This window comes from Clinocottus analis, unplaced genomic scaffold (genome assembly GCF_023055335.1).
Source record: "Clinocottus analis isolate CAN_PGR_092001 unplaced genomic scaffold, fCliAna1.0.p SCAF_3, whole genome shotgun sequence".
Lineage (NCBI taxonomy): Eukaryota > Metazoa > Chordata > Actinopteri > Perciformes > Cottidae > Clinocottus > Clinocottus analis.
The window spans coordinates 20,639,795-20,662,661 of record NW_027176042.1 but is presented as its reverse complement, the minus strand read 5'-3'; the positions used below and the strand labels follow the sequence as shown (position 1 = coordinate 20,662,661).

General features: G+C 41.6%; 1 protein-coding gene across 1 annotated transcript in view; it reads left to right on the top strand.

The window, feature by feature from the left end:
* LOC137795910 (metabotropic glutamate receptor 4-like) overlaps positions 1 to 22,867 on the top strand; it is a 152,272-nt gene that overhangs the window by 76,650 nt on the left and 52,755 nt on the right. Inside the window, exon 3 of the mRNA XM_068593475.1 lies at positions 13,591 to 13,807. Coding sequence (XP_068449576.1) covers positions 13,591 to 13,807 — 217 coding nt within the window. The remainder of the gene's footprint in view (positions 1 to 13,590; positions 13,808 to 22,867) is intronic.

Below are 22,867 nucleotides of genomic sequence, written 5' to 3'. Positions count from 1 at the left end.
CTTGCTCCTGGAGCAACATCCTCTGTTGTCAGATTGGAGAAGCCCTGCTTGTGTCTCCTCTGTGTTCTGAATTCCAGATCGAGAGGACGTCGAACATCTTTTTCCGGGTTATCGGTCTCCGCGAAGTTGTTTTGGGCTCTCTGAAACGGCGGCCGGCCCTCTCATGTGTCATCCGGCGCGGACTTGAGTGTATTTTCAACGAAACTTCAGCAGCTTTGAGTAAAAAAGGTCACTAAAGGTGGCATCTTTGGCGCACACCGAGAGGAGAGAAGAGAGATGGAGACCCAGATAGCAGGGAGTCGATTCCTCACACACTTTGTCATGAGGTCTCTAACAGATGGAAGGTGCTATGTTTAGCACAGATGTGGAGTGCTTCAAAGAACCTTGCAGCATATATATTTATATATATATGTATGGAAACCCATGTGATGAAGTTTGGACTCCGCATTGGAGTGGTATGTATTAATAGTGAGCGTGAGCTTCTTTTGAGGTGTTAGTAGGGCCGGGGCGATATGACGACATCACGATTATATCACATTCTTGCAAAATGAAAGTAGAGACACACCACTGAGAACATGATTTTCACTCTATTGCTAATGTCAGGGACCACAACTGTATTGCTGAGCATCCTGAATCTCATCCAGAAAGAATATTTGGAGAAATAAGCTTTGTTTCTTTTCATACATTTACTATATTTTATATTTGTTTTACCTCTTTTCCCCACAGCCGAGATTACACTTAAACTAATTTACATCTCCGAAGAAACGTAAAGCTCATATAAACCGAAATGGTAAGTTTCACCAATGTGATAAAAGGTGTTTCATTAAATATATTAGAATACACACAAAAGGAAAGACTTCTTTTCATGCATTGAGCTTCAATACGCAAGCTAGGTTGGAAGGAGTAATACAGTCTGAAAGGCTCAAGATATTGTACAGTGTCCTCTCATTGCTTTCTCTGAGCTTCTTCTCTCTGGATGGAGATTTAGACTTCCAGGTCTAAAGGGTGAAAAAGTATTTTATATCTCATCACGTGTCTTGTTGTCACTTGGCATCAATCTTTAATATATAGATCAAATGTTTCGCATGTGATTGGATCGCTAAAAAGTGGGCAGGCTTAGACTTTAGCGCGATATGGAGCTACTGTTGGCTCTGGTCTACACTTTGTGTGCCTCCATGCCGCTGGACCCTGAGCTCTAAGTTGTTTCGCAGCATCCAATGTACATTTATTTTAGTGCTCGCGCAGTGAGACAGAGGTTGAAAATCTGCAGAGTTTCCATGTCATTTAGCTGACACTTTCATCCAAAGTGACTTCCAATAAGTGCATTCAACCGTGAGCACAAACTCAGAACAACAAGAATCAGGAAAGTACAATTCCTTCAATGAAGTCAAACTACAAAGTGCTATCAGCAAGAGACATTTAAGTGCTACTGGAGCGCTGCTACTGCGCTACCTTCCTTATTCAACGGAAAAAGACGTGTTTTTAGTTTGTGACGGAAGATGTGGACACTTCCTGCTGTCATGATGTCAATGGAGAGCTCGTTCCACCATCGAGGAGCCGGGACGGTAAACAGTCGTGACTTTGTTGAGTGTTTAGCGCGCAGTGACGGAGCGACAAGCCGATTGGCTGGAGCTGAGCGCAGTGAACGAGCTGAAGGTGTACGGTTTCACCATGTCCTTCGTGTCGATCGGACCCGATCCGATCGCAGCGCGGTACAACAGTACCAACCGACCACCGGGAACCAGTGAAAGGGTTTCTTTGAAGGAATCAGACCTCAGGGACAAGGAAACGAACTCAATGTCTAAGCTCACGTCTATCAAAACACTTATGTCAGAGAAACACGGATTAAAAAACTGCGACGAATCGACAATGTACTAAGAGATGTACAAGAGCGTGTGAAAGATAAAGAAAACTACCTGCATCTAGCTGCTTTAAACCTCTCACAGGACACATTTTAAGCATATTTATACTCTAGCACTGATACATTATCACCGACTGCCATAAACAGACTCTGACAGCTTGATTCATCCGTCTTTATTGTACTGGTTAATTGATTTCCTCCTTTTAAATTAGGGAAAAATGTAACCGCTCATTAACAGGTTTTGTGAAGTTCTGCCACAGGTTAAAATATCATATTGACGTTCTCCAACTTCAGCGTTTTCTGCAGCACAAAGCAGATTATTTGTAAGAAATTCCTGGAGTTTGTCCAAGAAGCTCTGTGAAATACTGAATATAGCTTCACATCGGGCATATGATTTTAGTTTGCAGGCTAATGTGAGTAACTTTTATTTGTAATCAATCCCAGGTCAAACACAAAGCTCTGTTCAGCAGCCGTAAGGTCATCGCTCTCATCAATTCCAGACTAAATCAAAAGGTTGACAACTTGTTGAGCTAATCTGAGAACGCGGAGCAGAGTTGAGACACAAAAATCAATATCTGGAATGTCCTCTAACACAAAACAGACACGCACACAGTAGCACCCACACACCCGCAGTGTGCGAAGCTATCTGGGTCGATCGTGTGCGAGAGTCGAGCTCAACCGGTCCGTGTGGTGGGAGAAGCTCTCGGATCTTTGAGTCCAGCAGCACCACAGTGTAGAAATACGCTGATAAAGTACAAGTAATTCAAAAATGTTACTTCAGTGTATGTACAGCATCATAATACTGTATGTACAAGGCCCAAAAAATATGAACTATGCAGCTTATTTCTGAGTGGTATGAATAATATAGCTGGATTATAATTAGTGATGCATTCATGTGTAAATATTGCAAACGTTGTGGCTGATAAAGGTAAAAAAAAACACATTTTAATGTATTTTATGTTGTATTTATAATCTAAAGATGGTCTTACATAATTATAGTGGCATAAAAAGTACAATATTTACTTCCAAAATGTGATGGAGTAGAAGAATAAAGAAGTATGATATGGCAGAACTCAAGTACAAAAACCCCAGACTTGTACTTAAATAAACTTATTACATAATGCATACTTTGCATTTTTGCACTTTTCCACTGTTTACCTTTTATCTTTCATCCCAGCTATTTTTATTTTATTTTGTATATATCTTTTACCCTGTTTTATATTTTATTGTGTGTCTGTAAGGTGCTACTCCGTCAACTAATTTCCCCTTGGGGATTAATAAAGTATATATTCATTCATTCATTATTCACATCCCACCTCTGCTAACGCTACGCTGCTAACTGCACTGCACCATTCCCAGCTTAATATTGATTTTGACCACCATGCTTTTTATTATAAAAAGTAATAATCCAGCAGAAAATCACATTCATTCGTTCATGCAAACTTTATAATAGAGCAAAAAAATAATCTTCTTTGCGTGCGGGAGAGTGTTTCATGAATCATCTCTGTACATCATCTCTGACATCACACAGTTGGATGTGGTTTTTCCGTGTTTGAGGACAAACATCTCAAGGTAACCTCCCAGTTGTGCATCATCCGTACTGGTCACATCAGCAGCGTGTTCAGCTTAGTTCACAAAACCTTCCTCGAACTGAAGACTTTCCATCACTTTGCCGCAGCTGAGCGCGGAGGGATCCTGGTTCCCCAGAGTGATCCTGCGATATCGAAGCGAGGCTTATGTCGGCCTCCGTGGAAGACAATGCGGGAGGAGTTCAATTTTATTGGCTTTGCCTTCTTCTCTCAATTCATTGGAATGTCAAAATATTGAAAGGTCAGGTCTGAGCGATGGAAATATTATGAAAAGGTCTCAAGCATGCTTAGAAATGTTATTGGCAGACTCTTGGGGCCAAGCATTTGACAGTGGGCAGTGTGGCCTCGCTCTGCAGCTGTATCTGACTGCACTGGAGACGGGCAGCCTCATATTGTGGCTCACAGTTTACAATTTGAGCTCAATCAACCCCTCCCTAAGCCCTGGCCCCTCAAACTGTGACAGCGACAAGGAGCCCACACTGTCACTAACTGCACTCCCTGACTAAAGAGGATTTACAAAATTTGGGGTGAAAAAAAAAGGGTCTACAATATGCGCTGAAAGGATCTATGTGTCGAACTGATTCAACAATGGGCGACTGTGGCTCAGCGGTGAGCAGGATCGTCTTTAATTTAGAGGCTCGGCGGTTCGATCCCCGGCGACGCGAGCCCTTGTCGATGTGTCCTTGAGCAAGACACTCAACCCTAAAATTGCTCCCGCAGCTGCGCCTACGGAGTGTGAATGGTTGATGATGCTGATGTGGCACCTTGCATGGCGGCTCCTCCCATCAGGGTGTGAATGGGTGAATGATGTCATGTCGTGTTAAAGCGCTTTGAGTTGTTGGAAGACTAGAAAAGCGCGACACAAGTACATTTACTATTTGATAGAAAAAAGAAATCTGTGTAAAAGTGAAGCCCTACATCGAGAGACAAGACAATAAAAAGGAACAAAACTGTGATTCACAAGTATTAAAAAGTAAAACTAGCATCTGTGTACGTGCAGTCAATATCCCTTGAGTAGCTAGCATAGCATAGCGCTAAATAATCCTATTCTAAAACACTCTGTTCTTGTAAACTCCACAGGTTAGGAAATTATAACTCCTTCCAACCTCTCCGGGGAAGGATTATCAATATTACACAATGTGTAACCATGACTTGCTTAAAAATGCACAAAACATAGCCGAAACTTAGCAAACAGCCAATTAACTGTTGACCCAAACTCATTATCACTCGGCAGCGATTTAAAATAAACACAGAAACACAGGGGACGGGAGATACGAGTGTCCGCTTCTGTGAAAGTCCGCGAAAATAATAGAGATGATTAATTTATTTCGCTGCACTTGCACTTCATGTGATACGGCATCGGTCTGAGTCACAGCCAAATGTCCCCATTGTGTTCAGCGCGTCGTCGTCGTCGTTCATTCCCAGAGCAGCGAGAATCTGTTTTGTGAAATCATTATGCAGGAATTGCTTTTCTATTCAGGAGGTTCAGCTATTTGCTGCTCCACTTACCCTGACGGGAACAAAGTGAAACTTTAATCTCCCCTCAGTGTCAACAGCAGCTGATAGCAATTAAGGAGCGAGCCTGGATGCAGGAGTGGTGCGTTTGACTCAAAGAGTTCAACCCGCGTCCATCACTGCAAACATTTAAACGACTTCTCTTCATGCAGCCGCTGTCCAGGCCCAAAATGTATTTTCAGGCGCTTAAATTGAATTAAACAGCTCTGTGAATGAAATCATTCAGTGCGTCTGTGTCTGTGCAGATGTTGAGCACGCATGGGAAAATGGACAATTCTAGCTATATCGTTGTTTCTATTCTCGTGAGTGGCCATTATATAGTTAAACAACATACATTAGAAGCCATCATTTCAGTAAATTGATTCTGCATTTAGCTCGAGCAGAAGACTGCGGGCATTATCTCTGCCTGGATATAGTGGGAACACACTGATGTTTTGCCCACTGACACTTATATATAATAAGAATATTAAGGCAGCTGTTGTTGTACTGCAGCCAACACACAACGCTCCTCTTTGTGAGCGTGAGGAGCTTTTGCAGTGCGGGCGCTGCTGCTCGGTAGCCCTCTGAAACAGAACAAAACAAAGCCAAGCACCGCTGTTCATGGAGAGCAAAAGCAGACCTTGAACTATTTAGACTTTGGAGCCTGGCAGATTTTTCTGACGTTTGTATGATTATTACGACTGCTTGTTTTCGCATCTACACTCGTCTAAAGACGGCAAGCAGAGCGGGGAAAACGCCGATGATGTTGGTGAAATATCTTTTGTGCGTTGGTCTTTGAGTAAAAACATGTCGCCCCCCCACAGCGACCTACGGATCAAAAGAGTGAAGCCGATGCGAAAGCGCCTTAAACCTTCAGGGGGCGACTCCTCTGGTTGGATAGAAGTCTATGAGAAAGTGACCCTACTTCTCACTTGACTTATTCCCTCAGTAAGCATGAGTTTTTTGTTCTCAATCGATAGTTTCAAGTCATTTTCAGTACAGCAAGATGTTCATGTAGTAAATTATGGTCCCGTTGAGAGTGAGATAGATGATAATGGGTATGATTTAGGGCGTGGCTACTTTGTGATAGAGCGCTACATGACATCTGCAGTCCAAACATGGTCACTTCTGCTCACTAATTGCAAAAAAACAAGATGGCTACCACCAAAATCCAGCAGGACATAGGAAAAAAGAGAAGATTTTTCTATAATAAATATAAATTTCTATATTGCAAATGGATAAAACTCACGTTTACATTCAGTACTCTTCGAGATCATCCAAGCAAACTTGTTGATTGTATTTACTTCATGAAATAGTAGAATTGCTGCGTATCTGTCATGACTGTAGTTTTCTGTTTCCTGTTTTATTTTGTAGTCTTGTGTCCTCTGCGTCTTTGCACTTCCTGCTCTGGTGATTGTCTGACGTCTCGTCTATCTGGTTCCTGATTGTGTATTCCCTGCACCTGTGCTGCCCTCGTTGTGCCCACCTGTTGCTCGTTAACTCCCTGCGTGCCTCCTAATGATTTTTCAGCTTCTATCACCAAGTTAATGTTTTTGTTTTCTTCGTTATACCAAAGTTTGTGATGAAGTTGATCCGTAATGTAAAACTCAATTCAGACTAACACAATTGGGAAAACGGAAGTATGATATTAATGAAAAAGCCAAACTATTCTCAAATGGCAGGGTCATGAAGAAAAACCGCTTGGCTGAGCTCACGCTGTGTTGAAAACAGCATTCTTTTGTGATGGAATAAGATTGCCAAGTGGTGAGGATAAACTGTGTTTATCCATCCATGTTTTCCATATACAGCTTGATTGAAGCAGATGCTCTGCATTTGCACCACGCTGCAGGTTGCAAGGATCTGTCAGGTGCCTGCATTACACATGCAAATATAGTCAGCTATTTTGCATGCCGGCATAATTCGCCCAGAAAAAAATACATCACCTCCACCTCGGGTCTCAACATTATTATCATTAAGTTGCTCCAAGTCTTAACAGGATGCTCAACAAACCAAACAAGGGAGACAAATGTGGCCTCTAAAATGCAGTAAAGCACAAAAGGAACAGATTTTTTTTTTTCTTTCAATCATTTTATTTTAAGTTTTAACAGCATAACAACCAACTATCTGAATAGAAAAGGACAGAAAAACATGGACGTAAATTGAACATAAATCATCATCCTCCCTTTTGGAAGCCATGTACCCATATATGTGTACGGACCTCTTGTTCCCTGTGTTCACGTGGTCGAATGAACCCCAAATGAGTTTGAATACTTGTTTAATTTCATATCATTTTTTTTCCAATAATATATATTTTTTTTAATTAATTTTTTTTTAATAACTTCCAGCATCATTATATGAGCAAGATTTGGCAAAAATCCGTTATCGAGCGGTCCCCGAGTTTTTCCAACTTTATGGTCCAAGGCTTTAACAACATCCCACACACTAATAACACCTTTTTTGGAAAGGTCAGAACCTAAGAAATCCAAATCTGCAACAAAATTCACTGCAAAGGAAAGCTTTGACATCTTGGAAGGTTTTTAGTTAAAAAAAAAAAAAATTCGGTTCAAAATCAGAAAAGTTACTTGTTCTATCCGAAAACATTGTTGGATTTTTGCGCGCTGCGGCTTTAAATCTTCAGGAGCTTCTGCTGGTGCTCTGTGACCCGGAAGCAGAAACATCTTGGCTTCAGGGAAGCCTCTGCCTTCAAAATGAACCGCCGGCGAGAAAAAAGAAGACGCTGCGGCCGTTTCGTGACTTTACAGGTAGAATAATGAAGTTTACAAGGACATGGATTACTTTGTTAGACTTTATTAAGGGGAACTTATCACAAGTTTGGTGAAATGTTACGGTCGCTGCAGCAAGTTCATGGAGTTGCGTAAGTACCTCAATTTAAGGGTTACATTATTTTTTTTTACCCATATGTGAATTCACAAGGGTCACAGTATTGCAGCACTTTAAATGAAGTTAATAAATCAAGCGCTGGAATCAAACATGTAAAAGGATTGTATTTATCTCATGCTTACCACCATTTTCATTCCTTCATTCATTCATACAGGCCACCTATCGAATGTCCCCCCCAAGATTGATTATGTACAACATGCTCTCTGCACAGAAAGCCAGACACACCGATATCCAATGCTAGAAAGAAAGAGGGTACAACAGAATTGCCGACGAGGAAACCCCGCATTATGTCGGTCAAAACCATTAAATCATAATAAATATATAAATATTGCGGACCCATCCCTTGACAGAGTCACTCGGGTCCCAAAATTGCAAATACACAATATTTCTATGCCAAATTATTATTTTGGAGAGGCTTTTGGACCCGAGGCGATCTCATGATCTTTGGAAATGTTAAATGTAAATGTCTTGGTACCAATAGGGCAACACTTTAATTGGAAATCAGGCATTTTGGAGTAAATAGTCAAATGTTGGAGACTTTCCACGGGACTGATGAGCAAACCTCTTCACTTGCAGCTCCACATAGATTCAGGAAATAGATCATTGATTAATTAATAGGAGCTATTTGTGCTGCAGTGAATTCATGTAGAGTCTCGAGACTCAAATGCAATGTAATGGGAGACGGGTGTTGCAGTAAGAGATTTTTTTTCCCAGTCAAATAAACATACCTGTGTCACTGGGACACAATTATCACTGCAATGCATTGATGGTTAGTTCCATCACATGCAAAACTCCCACATTCACACGCTCAGGAGCTCACAAGTCGTGCAATATTCCCCTCAAGAGGAACATTTGTACATCTCCCTCAGCAAACAGCAACTTGTCACCTTCACAAATAAAAAACTGCAGTGTTCCCAAAATCTGCTATTTCGGTCCCGGGCGTGTACCTGCTAATAGTCTCGACAATTAAACGACGTTGCACTCTGCTGAGTCCTCGGCATCAAAAGATGAGAAAAACCACATGCCAAGCAGGAAAACAAACGTGTTCACGCTCATGCATGATTCATTTTCTGTTGAAAGACTTTCTTCAAATAGTCCACTCAGAGATGCAAGGTAATTAAGGAGACCTTAATCCATGCATCCTGTTCTGCACGCTGAAGAGTTATTCCTGATAATTTGGTGCAGTGCAGGTCCGTGTTGTCCTTAGTATGTGAAAGGAAAAGGAAGAAACTGGATGAAGAGGAGGGCAACACACCTGGCAAAACCCAAGCTTAATTAGTAAAGATATGGTTCATTACAAAAACAGAACAATAACTTTAATTAATAGGACACTTTGTGTGCTAATTTCACAGTACAAAGCTTTTATTTGACGTATATAATGTGTTGACACAGATAGCTTATTATGAAAGTCACTATAATAGAGAAGTGCAGTGAAAAGACTTGTCAAACATTTCTCAAGCAGCCTTTTAGTAACCTGAAGTATATTGTTTTCTTCCCTGAATAACCTCCATCAGTTGTAGGTTAGGATTTGTTTGGCGGGCTCTTGAAATTTCAGCTCGAGATTACACAGTTCTATTATTACAGTATGTTTTCCATATCATTATTTCATGTTTTTCCCCGACTCTCCCAGCGCATCTTCTTCAGGTCCTTGTACTGAAGTGAATTACCTCGGGGACTCCGGCCTCTAACCTGTCGAAATGAATACATTTCAAACCGAGCGGGGCTAGTGTGGACAAGCTGTGGTGGAGGGGACTGAAAATACAACAAACAAACCCCCTTGTGCCAAACAAAGAGTAAAAATACATCCTTTTTTTTAAAAAAAAACCTTATCGGTCCAAGAAATCTGAACTTTTCATGCCAGAGTCTGCATTGAACGAGGTCTAGATGTTACAACTATTGGTTTAGTTTGAATTAAATAAAAAAAAGAAAACCAACAAAAGATGCCAGCTTTGTTCCTAATCCAGAGTAAATCTATTCCATATGTACAACAACGTACTAATTGCCATTCTTGTCTGTTGTTTGATCACTGAGTATGAAATGATATCAACACATTTTTTAACAGCTCAAGCCAAGAAGAAATGACACAATATGTGTAACGTAATGCAGCTGATTAATCTCCACAAAGAGACACTTTAATGGTTTATTTCACTGTTTTTTTTTCTTTTCTTTCACCACCACCAACATGTATGGTATTGTTCTCCTTTCCTTTATGCATTGCAGTGTGGGAGAAAAATGTGCATCACGTAAGAAATGTGAACACTAAAAACCTGCTAAGACCTCGTTTGTATTATGGAATTGGGACACGGTGACATATTCAATCCAACATGATACATGGACATGCAAATTACAAAATGAAACAAACCTTCAATAGCATAAAACATTGACGTAGGGAATGCGTATAAAACACTAAACCTCGCTGCTGTTTCTCTTCTCTATTACTGACTTGCTTGAACGTTATACACAATATGTACTTTTTGTGTAAAATACTATATATAGTACGACTGAACTCATCTCATGATATCGCGCCATCTGGTAAGCTGCTCACAGCTTAAGCCTGAGAGAGTCTCTTCATTCTGACACAACTTTGATTGTGTCTCCTGGAGACCTAACGGGAACCTAACACCTTCAAATTGATCTCATCTTCCGGTTACACTTTCAAATTAACCTCCTTAATGCAGAGTATTCAATATATACTTTAAATATGCTTCGCTCTAGTCCACTCAAACACCTGTCAATAACGGTGCTTGTGGCTAAATACCGACCATTTCTAACTCTTGGGATTGCCTTAAAGTGACAGTAGACAGTCTCTGCCCCCTCTTAGCCTTCCCACGTCACATTAACCTTTTTGAAACCATGCGCGCCCATTTTTAGTCCCAGCATGCCCCACTCAGACAATATTTTGGCATAAAATACTTCATTTTTCCATTTTTAAACTGAACGACACAGTTTTTTTAGACTGAAACGCCTTCCTAACAGGCCAAGGCTTTTGTTTTATTGGGATCTTTGTTGCATATTCTGATTCTTTAGGTCCTAATCTTTCCAAAAAGGTGTCTTATTGACCGCTCCAGGAGGCATTTTCGGGGAATCTGGCTCATATCATGCTGGATGTTCAAAGTTATGATCAAAATATCTTTTTAAAGTGATTTTTTTGCAGATGTACATGTTTTTCCCAAGGCTTTGCTGAACAAATACATACAATCAACACAAGTATTGGAAATAATTTGGGGTTCCTACGTCGACGCAAACACAGGGAAAAAGGAGGTCTGGAGCTAACGGGTTAATGTTGATGCTGCTTTCTTAAAGACAATTGAAACACTCTCTGTTTACCTCAAAGCCTCCCAGAAACCAACAGGAGACAAACAGGACACACTGCATTGTGTTTTTTTCCACTGTTCCTTTCTTCACAGCATCCGCTTTTTCCACTGCTCGTGGTAGTTACTGCAAAACACGTAGCGGTGATGCTCTTTGGTAACTGGGAAGAGCTACAAGTAGCCACCGGGGTTAACAAAAACGCTACCATCTTCCTGCTTTTGTTGCGTTTGACTTCTCTTCTTTTTGTGCCGTTAATCAAGCCCTCATCGCAGGTTGTGGCAGAAAGAATCGCTTTGTAAAAGCTCAATTCAAACGCGCATGGTGCCAATGTTCTGTAGCCATTAGCCACTTCAACAACAACGTACCTATTGCCACTTTAGTATTCCTGCCATCAAACCTTACACAAATGATTTGTTTACGAGTTCTCATTAGTGTAATGTATGAGATCCACTCGAGCTAAGAACCTTTCTGTAGGTTTTCATCTTCTTTTCTTTTCTAGTCTGTTCTCTTTTTGAACACACACATGCACCCTGTGGCCAAGGGTCAAGATGAAACGCCAGTTCAAGTTTATTTATATATATATATATATATATATATATATATATATATATCCAAATGTGTGAGTTTCGACCACAGTGGTTTTCATCTTGGTGGGAGGAGTTTGCCTTGAAGTTCCATTTTTAATAGCAAGTGTTATCTGGCTCTCTCCGTGTGTGTGTGTGTGTGTGTGTGTGTGTGTGTGTGTGTGTGTGTGTGTGTGTGCTTCACAGCCTACAGGTCTGGTGTCTGTGATAATGAAATGCCACATGTGGCAAAGAGGCATCTGGAGCAAAAAAAAAAAAAAAATCTGTTTTTTCATGAGGGTCGTGTTTCACTGAGTGCACCTTCCCCTCATTTTGTTTAGGGACACCACAATATGACGACAGATCCTCATCAAAAGGGCACACTGTGTATGATTACCAGGAAAACACCCCGGCTGTCTGTCTGTCTGCTGAATCACCGTGAGCCGAAGGGATGAAAAATTCCATTTACCAGAACACAGTTTACCTATTACAACAACAACAAAAAAAATGACACTGCGCAATCCCATGAAAAGCAAACCCCCTGTGGTGAAGCACAACAACCACAGCCAGAAAATCTAAAATGATGGTCACTCAAGACTGTCTTCTTGCTTCAGCTGACCTATTTATATTTTCTCTTGAAGCTCCTTATGTAACTTTTTGCTTTCTTCAGCACACGCATCAGTAAAACAAAAAAAGGAATCTGTGGAGCAGTGGGAGCAGCAGACGCCTGCCATGATGCAAGATCTTGCATTTACAAAGCTTTACTCTTATAAAAGCTGCTGCTGTGTGTACTCTGCAGCAGTGGATCGTTTTCTTTTTTTAAAAATGTATTTATCAAAGACCTTGCAGCTAACAAACACACTCTGTGGCGTGTGAAACATGCTGCGTCCGGATGCTATGAGACATGTTCACGTTGAGCAAGTGACCCCCTATACTCCGAAGTCGGACACGCTCATCGTCTCTGCTCGTGAACCGGCTGCAGCGAGAGGGGGCGCTGAGTCTGCGTCTTTTAAAGGCTTTGTGGTGAGGAGGGAGGGGGGGGGGTTCGGGATCAGTATCTCTGTTCTGAATCTCAAAAGGGATGAAGAATATTGGACGCCCACAGACTTGTCTGGTAGTTTTTTTTTGTCCTTTATCAGAGATAAACAGACACACTTGCTCGTGGAGCCGAAGAAGAGTGATTATAAAAGTCAGAGCTCAGCTCCAGTCTCAAGACCACAGAGCAAGAAATACATCTTTGGCAAATCAGCCTCCCACCATCACCTCAAGAACATATAAAGCATTAAAGGACTTGCGTCTCTGCGAGGGTTACAAAAACTGCAAAGTGGATCACATCAAACCATTTCTCCGACGTGTACATGTTGCTCAAAGGATTGACTTCGAGATGCGAGGTCTACGGAGCTCCTAATGTTTCTGTATCTGTTGCTCCAGACCTCTCGGTTCGGGTCGGCTTACCGTCCCACCAGAGTCCAAACTAAACTCAGAGAAGCAGCTTTCAGTTAGTTATGCAGTTCCCCCGGGGGAAAAAAACCAACTGAACGTGCAATAACTGACTATGTATTCATATCTTGCATTGCACTGTAATTTGTATTCCCATTTCATCAGTTTTATTGTATTTAATCAGAATGTTGTATTATCTTTTATGCCTTTTTACATTGTATTTTAATATACCTTTATGCTACTTTTTATATCTTGCTTTAATAGCTTCCTTCTCTTCACTTTGAATTGCCTTGTTTTTGAAAGGTGCAATTAAAATAAACTCCCCTTCCCTTTTTTTTTTTTTTCATTCACCAACCACTCTCCATAAGCAGTTTCACCAAAAATGCCGCTTCAAGCTCCGTAATGTCATGAATATTCTCCCCCCGTGCAGATACCCCAGGTGAGCTACGCCTCCACGGCTCCGGAGCTCAGCGACAACACCCGCTACGACTTCTTCTCGCGCGTCGTGCCGCCTGACACCTACCAGGCCCAGGCCATGGTGGACATCGTGAAGGCCATGCGCTGGAACTACGTGTCCACGGTGGCCTCGGAGGGGAACTACGGAGAGAGCGGCGTCGACGCCTTCATTCAGAAGTCTCGGGAGGACGGTGAGTACAGTTGGCTTCATTGATCATCGCCGCGCGTCTGGCACCGGGGCGTGGGAAGAGATTACTCATGCAAGCGTTCTGGATTTGAGAAAATCTGTGAATCTCACAACAAAATCGGGTCCTAACTGAGCAGACCTACATAAAGAAGTAGTCCAAAAAGACTCTACGGGTAAAAATGATTCACGCACAATCAGGGCACTATATTTACTTCTATTTATGTCATCATTTTTGTTTTATTTTAGCGCGAGATGCGGATTTAACTGAAGGGAGATATACACTCTTGCAACTACAACTGCGGCTGGCCACGCAGTTGCATCCACGGCCTCGTGTTGGTTTATAGTTCCCGCCTTTTCCAGACGCCAGAACAGTTGGCGGCGCAACGAGCGTTTAGAGTCCACGTTCACCGATATCTCCCTCCGGGAATTTACCGCCATGGATTTCCTTATCCTCCGTCAGACGGGTTTTATAAACGCTCATACTCGCAGGACCTCTTCAGCCGAACGTTCTTCAACGGGATCCATTGTTCGTGTTTCTGCTGCGGCTTTTAAAAACAACGGTATCGTGCTATGAAACCGTGAAGTGCGAGACTCAGAAAGGACGCGGTTAGCAGAGCAACGGCTCGCGTAGCTTTGTCGGATAGTCCGAAATTTTGGGCGACGCACGCAAGATGGCTGACGGGACGACGCGAGGCGGCCTCAGATAACTAAAGACAAAATAACAGGTTGTGAGAATTCATGCTAATAATAATCCATTCTCACTCGCTTACAAAGTCGTATTTTTTGTATCCTCTTTTCTGCTCAGCCAGAACTGAAGTAAACAATTCAGTGTTTTTGTGCAGAACGCAGCAGAGTGTTGGTGTCTCAGGACTCATTGTTGTTTCTCTCTGGCCCAAACATAAACTACACAGTGTGTTGGAGTGTCATAGCTCTCATCCCCCCCCGACCCACCAATATGTACCTGCAGGCAACCATTTCCAGACAAAGCTCAGGCAAGCAAAATGAACACGTCCCGTCTGCGAAAAGCAGTACACAGTTGAGCATCTATAGCAGATGTTTTCCAAGGAGTTGGGGAAGATTGAGCTCAATGGGATGCTCACGCCGCGCCGCGTGCTCTGCATGTGGAAGTGGGCAGTTGTTTGCAGCGTTTCCTTGTCGGTATAGTGTTTGGTTTTGGAGTTTTTTTGTCACGTAGTGTTCACAAATAGCTTATGAGACTAAATGAAGTGTACAAAACACAGTAGCTTCTCTTCAAACCATGAATTATAGGCTTCAGGATTGAAACCAAAGTCTTTGCAACTAGGACTATCTTTGATTATATTTCAAAAGCGTTGATCTCAGTAATCAAGATTTAAAAAAAAACAACAACAGATCTAAAAGACATCTGTGTGTTTAATGAATCAACTCGGGGCCTAAATGTACCGGTTCAATCAGCATTTTAAGGTAGAAAGAAAAAAAATGTAAGCTGAATTTCAGAAAAATAATTTATCTCATAAGTTATACACCAGGACTTTTCAGTTGGATGGATTTTTTTTCTCCCCAATCCAGCAAATTAGTCTACTAAAAGATTTCCCAATGAATGTGAGGGTTTGGTTTGGCACAGTACGAGTGTAATTAAAAGGATGAGACTTCAAGGTGTCCCACTCGTGTCTCCAGCTTGAACTCTGCCCGGACCCGATGAGACCAGCCTGGCTGCGGTTGCTCATCAATTACGTCCGTCTCTCTCTCTTCTCTCTCAACACTTAATGGCCTGGTCGGACATCGCTGAGGGATGGAACAGAAGAGATGCTGGGTAAAACATGGAGGGATGTAATCGGGGGCTGGAGAAAAAAAAACAACCCAAAATGCATGTCTTTGTAAATTGCAACCTATGAGTCGTGTATCACCCAAACATAAGTACAGTGTCACACATGAGGTAAAACAAATGAAAACACTTAAATTGTTCAGTGCAATCAAAGACGGATCTGTCCAACTCTGAATGAACATGCTTATCTGTTGAGAAGGATACATCGATGGGGAATTTATGTGCTTTAAATACGTTTTTCGTCCAGAATCCAAATCATCAAACTCATTTGATATCGAAGGAACGGGAACAGAAGTGCACATCACTCAGTAGACGTGAGGCAACATTAATGACGAGGTAATACCTGAACGCGGTCCAAGCCACATCTTTATTTTTGTATTCCATTCAGCCGTTTTCAAGATATTATACAAACCACCAACATACATTGAGCCCAATACAATGTGGAGACTTTGAACACTTCCTGCATTTTCTTTTTAAATAGTATGGTAATTGAAGCATTTTCAATACTCATTTGCCTGTTCTCTCTCGCCTGCACAGCTCATCACACACACACACACACACACACACACTGAGCGGGGCGGTCATGTTTGAACAAGTCGTGCGGAGCGTGTGTAGTTCAACAACAACCGTAATGAATGCGGGGAACTCGGCCGCAGAGAGGCCGACACTGTTTCCTAACAGCAAGCGCGCGCACGTCTTACCACTTAAAACATCGGTGTGTGGAAGGCTACCCGCTAACTTCCAAGGTTTGTACTTTGTAAGCAGGAAACGCATGTTTTATACAGTGATATTTACTGGAAAATGAGATACAAAATGGCCAACAGCAAGTAGGAAACTTGTGCTGACGATCTCGCTCCAGCGAGCCGCCGCCTCATCTCGGTTTTTGAAGTGAAATGAGGAGGTTTGGTTTCAATTAGTCCTCAATTAAACTTCACGAGTCAGCCGTCCGTCCTCCATTGTCGTGCTTTCAAAGTGAGCAACATGAATTTAAAAGAAAAACACAGTTTGATGGACATCCTTTGCAAAAACAGATATTTGAATAGAACGGTTAAATTGAACGGTGCCTTTAATGGCACTCAAAGTCGTCGTACATCACACAAGACAAGTAATGAAACGTCATGTCATGAGGCAAACAAACTGGACTCTTTCTTTGTACGTGCATGCACACTTGGCTGATTAGGATTCAGCAATAAAAGTGCTTTTATAAGTCGTAGTTTGTTTACAGGCCAAATTTATACTTTTGCTTAGTTTTTTATTTAGTCTGGTTCATTTGAACATTATAAATAACGTATATAAGATGCTGTCGTTATAACTTCCTCAGGTGAGGGTCTATTTAATTAGAAGACGTGTTCATTCACCATCAGTGGAAAAATAGGAAAATAATCAGCAAATATTTTTGACATGAGATGAAGTCTTTTCTCTAATCTAAGGTTTTAATTGTTGTCCCACTTTATCATGCGTGATAATAAACTGCCTCCATCAGGTTTTGGGGTCTCATGGAGTTGTTTCATGTGTTGCTTCTTGGCATAAAATTGGGTTATTATTATTGGGTTATTAGCTTTTGCTTTTTTTTCCAGAAGAATTGGATGAAAATATCATTAATTGGCCTTAATCTGCAGTACCTCACGCACCATTGTTGGTTATCTCGTTGCTCTTTGTAGTAATGGATGGACGTCACATACGTCCATCAAGGTCTAACTCTGTCGTGTTTGCATTTCTTTTCCATAGCGTTTACACAACATTAGCTGTCTTATTTCACAAATGATTTATGGCTTGATGCGATGTCTTTGTCATCATAAAGTTCATTCCAAGTTTGTTTCAACTCGGAGTGGATATAAAAGTCTCTCTAATGAAACTCATCAAATCAGAGTAATTATATATTTTCCTGCCAAGTGATTAGTATCCAGTTTGATCCCTTAATTACATTTTTTACAGTAGTTTGCTCTTGCAGTTTTATACCAGCAAATCCATTAACTGTGGAACTATTTCATCTTTATATATAAACCCTATTTTGCACATATGCTGTTAATTTTCTGCTGCACTTTGCGAGCATTGTTTTGAGCAAAATGTACCAATATGGAGCATGCAGCCTTCACAGCAACAGCAACCCCGGCAGCAACCTGCTTGGAGTTGCACCAGCACAGCTTCACCCTCTCTCCCTTAAGTGGGCTCGCAAATATAACCGAGTACAATGTGGGCAACAAAAAAAAAGCAGATGATGAAAGGCAAATATGTATTCCAGGTGGGGTTTTTTTCTTTCAATCTCTGCTCTTTTTGTACCTCTCTTCTCCGGCATGCGCTTCCAGGAGCCGGGGATCGGTGGCCTCCGGTGCTCCGGTTCTTGGGGCGATTTTGAGGGCGACCATTTTCTCATCTCCCTCCTGCACTGACCCGTGATGAGACACCTCCTAAAGGGAGATATGAGAGCAGACGTAGGATGCATAGACATAGGGAAAGAAATCCCTCTGGTCTGTAAGAAAAAGCACTTCAGAAAACATCAGATGTGCAAGCGCCTGTTGGCCTTCAGATATCAACTCAGAAACAGTCCTATTGACAGCGCACTACATTGAAATTACAGTGAAGTGTGTGTGGTTGTAAAGCTTGTATTGGACGTAGAGCTTGTCTTGACCTTTTCTTTAATTCCAGACTCTATGAGGCTTTCCTGGCAATGTGCAATCTTGTAATTGTTTTTAAATGAAGAAGGCAAAGCAAACAGCAGGACAGCGGGCACTTATATCGCCAAATAATTTAGTAGGAGCATCTTCAGTGATGCATTGCTACCCCGGCCGATATGAACACAGTTCATTCCTCTACGTTCACGGGGCCTATTTTTCTGAAACATGCAATCAGTTTGTGGAATGGAAAGTTCCCAATGGTCATCCGGGGTCTACTTAAATGGTCTCCCGCTGCATGCTAGTTGGGTATTTATGAATATAAGATTATTTTTGAACACAGCCTTTTTGGCAACAGGCAAGACACAGCGAGGCCAGTGAAGAGTGGGCAGAAGAAGACCGGAGAGTCCCATATCTGACTGCCGGCGGCCCCTCCCTGCAGAGATGTTGATTACTGTGGAGCCTGCCCCAATAGATGCCATTAATCAAGTTAATGAAACACAACGTCAATAAGGACCCTAACAAGATTCCCATGCAAACCCGATGCCCCGCCCGACATCAACATGAGAAACACTTCTAATGGAGTACCTGCCGTCCCGGCTTGACGGGCAGGACTTCAAGCGTTAGCCAACGGAGTTGGGAGCGTCGCATGTGGGGAACGCAAAGGGAAGAAGAAGAAGAGGAAGAAGAGGAAGGGAACACAAACGGCTCCGCATTGCTCCCGGGTGATTTATTTCTAGATGCAGAGAACCGACGATATTACACTGGATTGAAGTCATGCAGAAAGGGAAATGCGAAGAGGAAAGTAGAGCCTAATTCTGCTTTGTTAACTGAATCTTAAAAAGATTTTCTTTATTTTTTTTTTAGGTTCATCAGAAGTTGTTTCTCTGAATAATTTATTACGAATAAAGCTGGCGATATTCTGTATGTTTTCTTGTAGTCAGCAAATCCTGTGAAAAGACCAAAACCAGCAATGTGTTCGTCAACGCTATGTGACTTCTCTAGCAACAGCCCATCCTCTCCTACCCAAGACGTAAGTCTTCAAAAACAGCACAAAAATGTGTCCTTAAATTCTTTTTAAAAGCATTATAACTTCCCAAAACTGCTCAATTCTGCTACTTATATGTAAAATCCAATCATTGTTGGTTTTGGTCTTTTCATTTAATGTAACTAAGAGACGTAAAATACCATCAGACATCCTAAATAATTGTAAACACGTTGCAGGACATGCTGATCGCGTTCGAGGACAGGACTGTGGGTCTGCGCACAGAGCAACATGGAGACGTTTGAACATCTGTATTCTAAATGGCTGCAGTCACCGGGGGGAGGAGATCACATCACGCTCAGCAATGTTGCTGCTTCTATCCATGTGGCCTTTTAATCTCTGGTTCATACCTGTGTGTGTGTGTGTGTGTGTGGTGTGTGGCGTGTCAGCCAGTCATTTCTTTATTTATTATTTGACATCACTCAAAATGACCCCTGAGAGCCTCGGATATGTTCTGCTGCAATTTGCTTAAACAGTCGCTTGTCATCGCTTAATTGGGCAAAGTGAATAGAGGAATGATCGGCACTCATCTTCCCTCACTTCTCTCTCTCTCTCTCTCTCTCTCTCTCTCTCTCTCTCTCTCACTCAGGGGCTCTTAGTGATATAAATGTGTCACTCTTAATGCACAGATATTTTAAAAGCCAATTTTCTTAAGCTCGTGCCACTGCTTGAACTTTGATCTCTGGTATTCTATTCAACACCCAGTAGAAGTGGCAGGTCAGTATTTCATGAGCTTTATTTAAACTGAAAGGTAACGCAGGTTCCAGTATGCGAGCATGTGCTTTGTAATGCAACTGTACATGACTAAATATTCAAACGCCGAAGAACATTATATAAACTACGGGTTGCCGATCCGATGGAAAGAGCAGGAAACCAAAGCACCGGATTACAGTACGGGGGAGGTTACGGGGGGGGGGGGGGGGGGGGATGCTGCAGCTTCATTTAGCCTCAATGCTGCACAAGTTGGCCACGAAAAGCCATGCCAATTGGTAAAGATGAGGTTAGCGCCTGCTACAAGCTAGTACACTATATGCATACTTACATGGGACATAAAAAAAAGAGACACAAAGAGGATTCTGGCAGATGTGAGATCAATACAAAATGTTCTGCCAATCGATAGACGGCAATGTCTGAGAAGCGTAATTTAAATGAAAGTCATCGGGTGTCACGTTGCTCTCAGTAACAGGAGACAATCAATTTACTGTACAATAATGATTAAAAGCAACAAATTAAACACGTTTGGGGGGGAAAAGTGCTGAATGAAACCGATTTAACTCATTTATGTAATAGCTCCATGTTTTGGACACTCGTTTGGAAACCGCTTATTTCAAAGCGTGAACAAGGTTTCAAGGATAAAGGATTCGATTTGGAAAGATACTTAAATCTGCGTTTATCTTCCCGAACTGTTAGGAAGGAAGGGATTTCAATTAGACGGCACGAGACAATATTGTAAATTGGACAGCTCATGCAACTAATCTGGATTACAATTCTGTAACTAATCCATGCCGCTCCTCTTCATTAGAACATATCTATCACTTTTTGTCAGGAGGATAAGAATCCCTCTGCTTCCACTAAGCACTTTCTAAACAGCTTCATGGGATCATCATTGGACTAAGCTTACATTTTGTATTATTCAGTGTTATAAAGATTTGATGAAAACATGTTGGAGACATTGATATTTTTCACTCATATGCAATTATGTGGTTATTAAAAGGACTTGCAATATAATTATTGTGTTTTAAAAGTCAAAGCTGTCAGGAAACTAAACAAATACATACTTGAAAAGTGAATGCAAGAGTTGTGTGTTTGACGTGTCTGTGTTTTGTAATTGTGTGAAGTCTCATGACTGATTTGGAGCCAGACATCAAGTTTTTATTAACAAGTTAAAGTTAAAGCCAAATTATAGTTTGGCAGAAATGTAGTTTTGTAGTTTTTACTGCTATTAAGGAAATATCGGATACATCTATTGCGTGTATATATACATGTTTACAAAACTGTGAATATTGATATTACATAACTATCCCAAATCCCACCGACCCAAATGAAACAAAGTAAGTTGATGTTCTTGCTTTTCTCTCTTCAGTAGTATATGTTTTTCTTTCCCTTCCTGGCATCCCGTTCATTTCTTCACCTAAACAATGTGCTCAAACGTGCACGTGATACGTGCACTACTTCACTATTTAAGAGCACAGCTTCATACAATGAATGCCCTCCAGTACAACTGACCTGACATAAATATCTTAATCTAGGAAGATTATAGAGTTCTTGTTGACAAATGTAGAACATTAGAAACATTTATTTTGTTATTTTTATATATTTTGATCATAACTTTGAACATCCAGCACGATATGAGCCAGATTTCCCAAAAATGCCTCCTAGAACGGTCAATAAGACGCCTTTTTGGAAAGATTAGGACCGAAAGAATCGAAATCTGCAACAAGAATCCCAATAAATCAAAGCCTTGGCCTGTTACGAAGGAGTTTCAGTCAAAAAAACGTGTAGTTCTGTTCAAAAATGGAAAAATATTACGTATTACATGCCAAAAGATTGTCTGAATGGGGCATGCCGGGACTTAAAATTGGCGCGGGAGGATTTTTCACACACGGTTTCCAACAGGTTAATCAAATGTTCGCTGCTAACCTGAAGTCATATCATCTTTTTGTCTTTGTATGAAGGAGAATGTTGTTTTTCGAAACATATTCAATGACCTCCAAAGGACACCAGCTGGTATGATGCAGCGACCTCCAACCAGCTTCACACGTGTATGTGTCATTTCAAGAATCAATGATATGAGCAATAATCTTCCTCCTTTTTAAATTGTATCCAATAGAAATGCTATTTTGAGCGGTAAAGTATTTTCTACCCTCAAGAGGTCACCTGACAATCAGTCAGCACTGTGACGTCCGTCTCCTTTCATCCTTTAAGTCAACAGAGGATCTCTTCCCGGTTGGCTTGACTGGCTGCGGCTGCTCCGGCTGCCATGCTGTATTCTCTAATGATACATCTTCACACATCAATCAAGTGTCGCTGCACCCGAACAAACATCTGGAAGTGAAGCGTGTCACTTCCGATGGCGACCAACGCAACGCTGAGACGGACAGAAAGCCGTGACGGAGGAACGTGTTTCCTGGAAACCTGTTAGGAACATTTACTCGACCCCCTCGGAGTAAAATCATTAAAACAGGAACATTTATTCGTTGCAAGGAAGGAGCAGAGTCAGACGTACAACGTGATGGACAAATTGCATATCCAAGACTGCTCAAAGAATGAGCGAAGCGCTGCCTTCTTAAATAGCTTAAGGTTATCAATACACCGAGGCCACCATGACGTCTTCATGGGTTCATCCCCCCAGTACGTCTTTAGATTGGCCTCGGCATGGTATGATGACAATAAAGTTGCACGTTCTTTCAGACAGAGACGCACAGATTCCCCTGTCTCGTTGAAATCAGGAGGCATGCCGAGTGTGTGTGTAAGATTAAACAGACAGTTCAGTGAGAAGTCTGAATATAACAGTGAAACAGCCACCGATTGAGCGTGAATAAGTTTCTCTTCCAACAGTCCCCAAGCGTGATTATTTATCCAAAAGCTGGTAATATTTCCAAG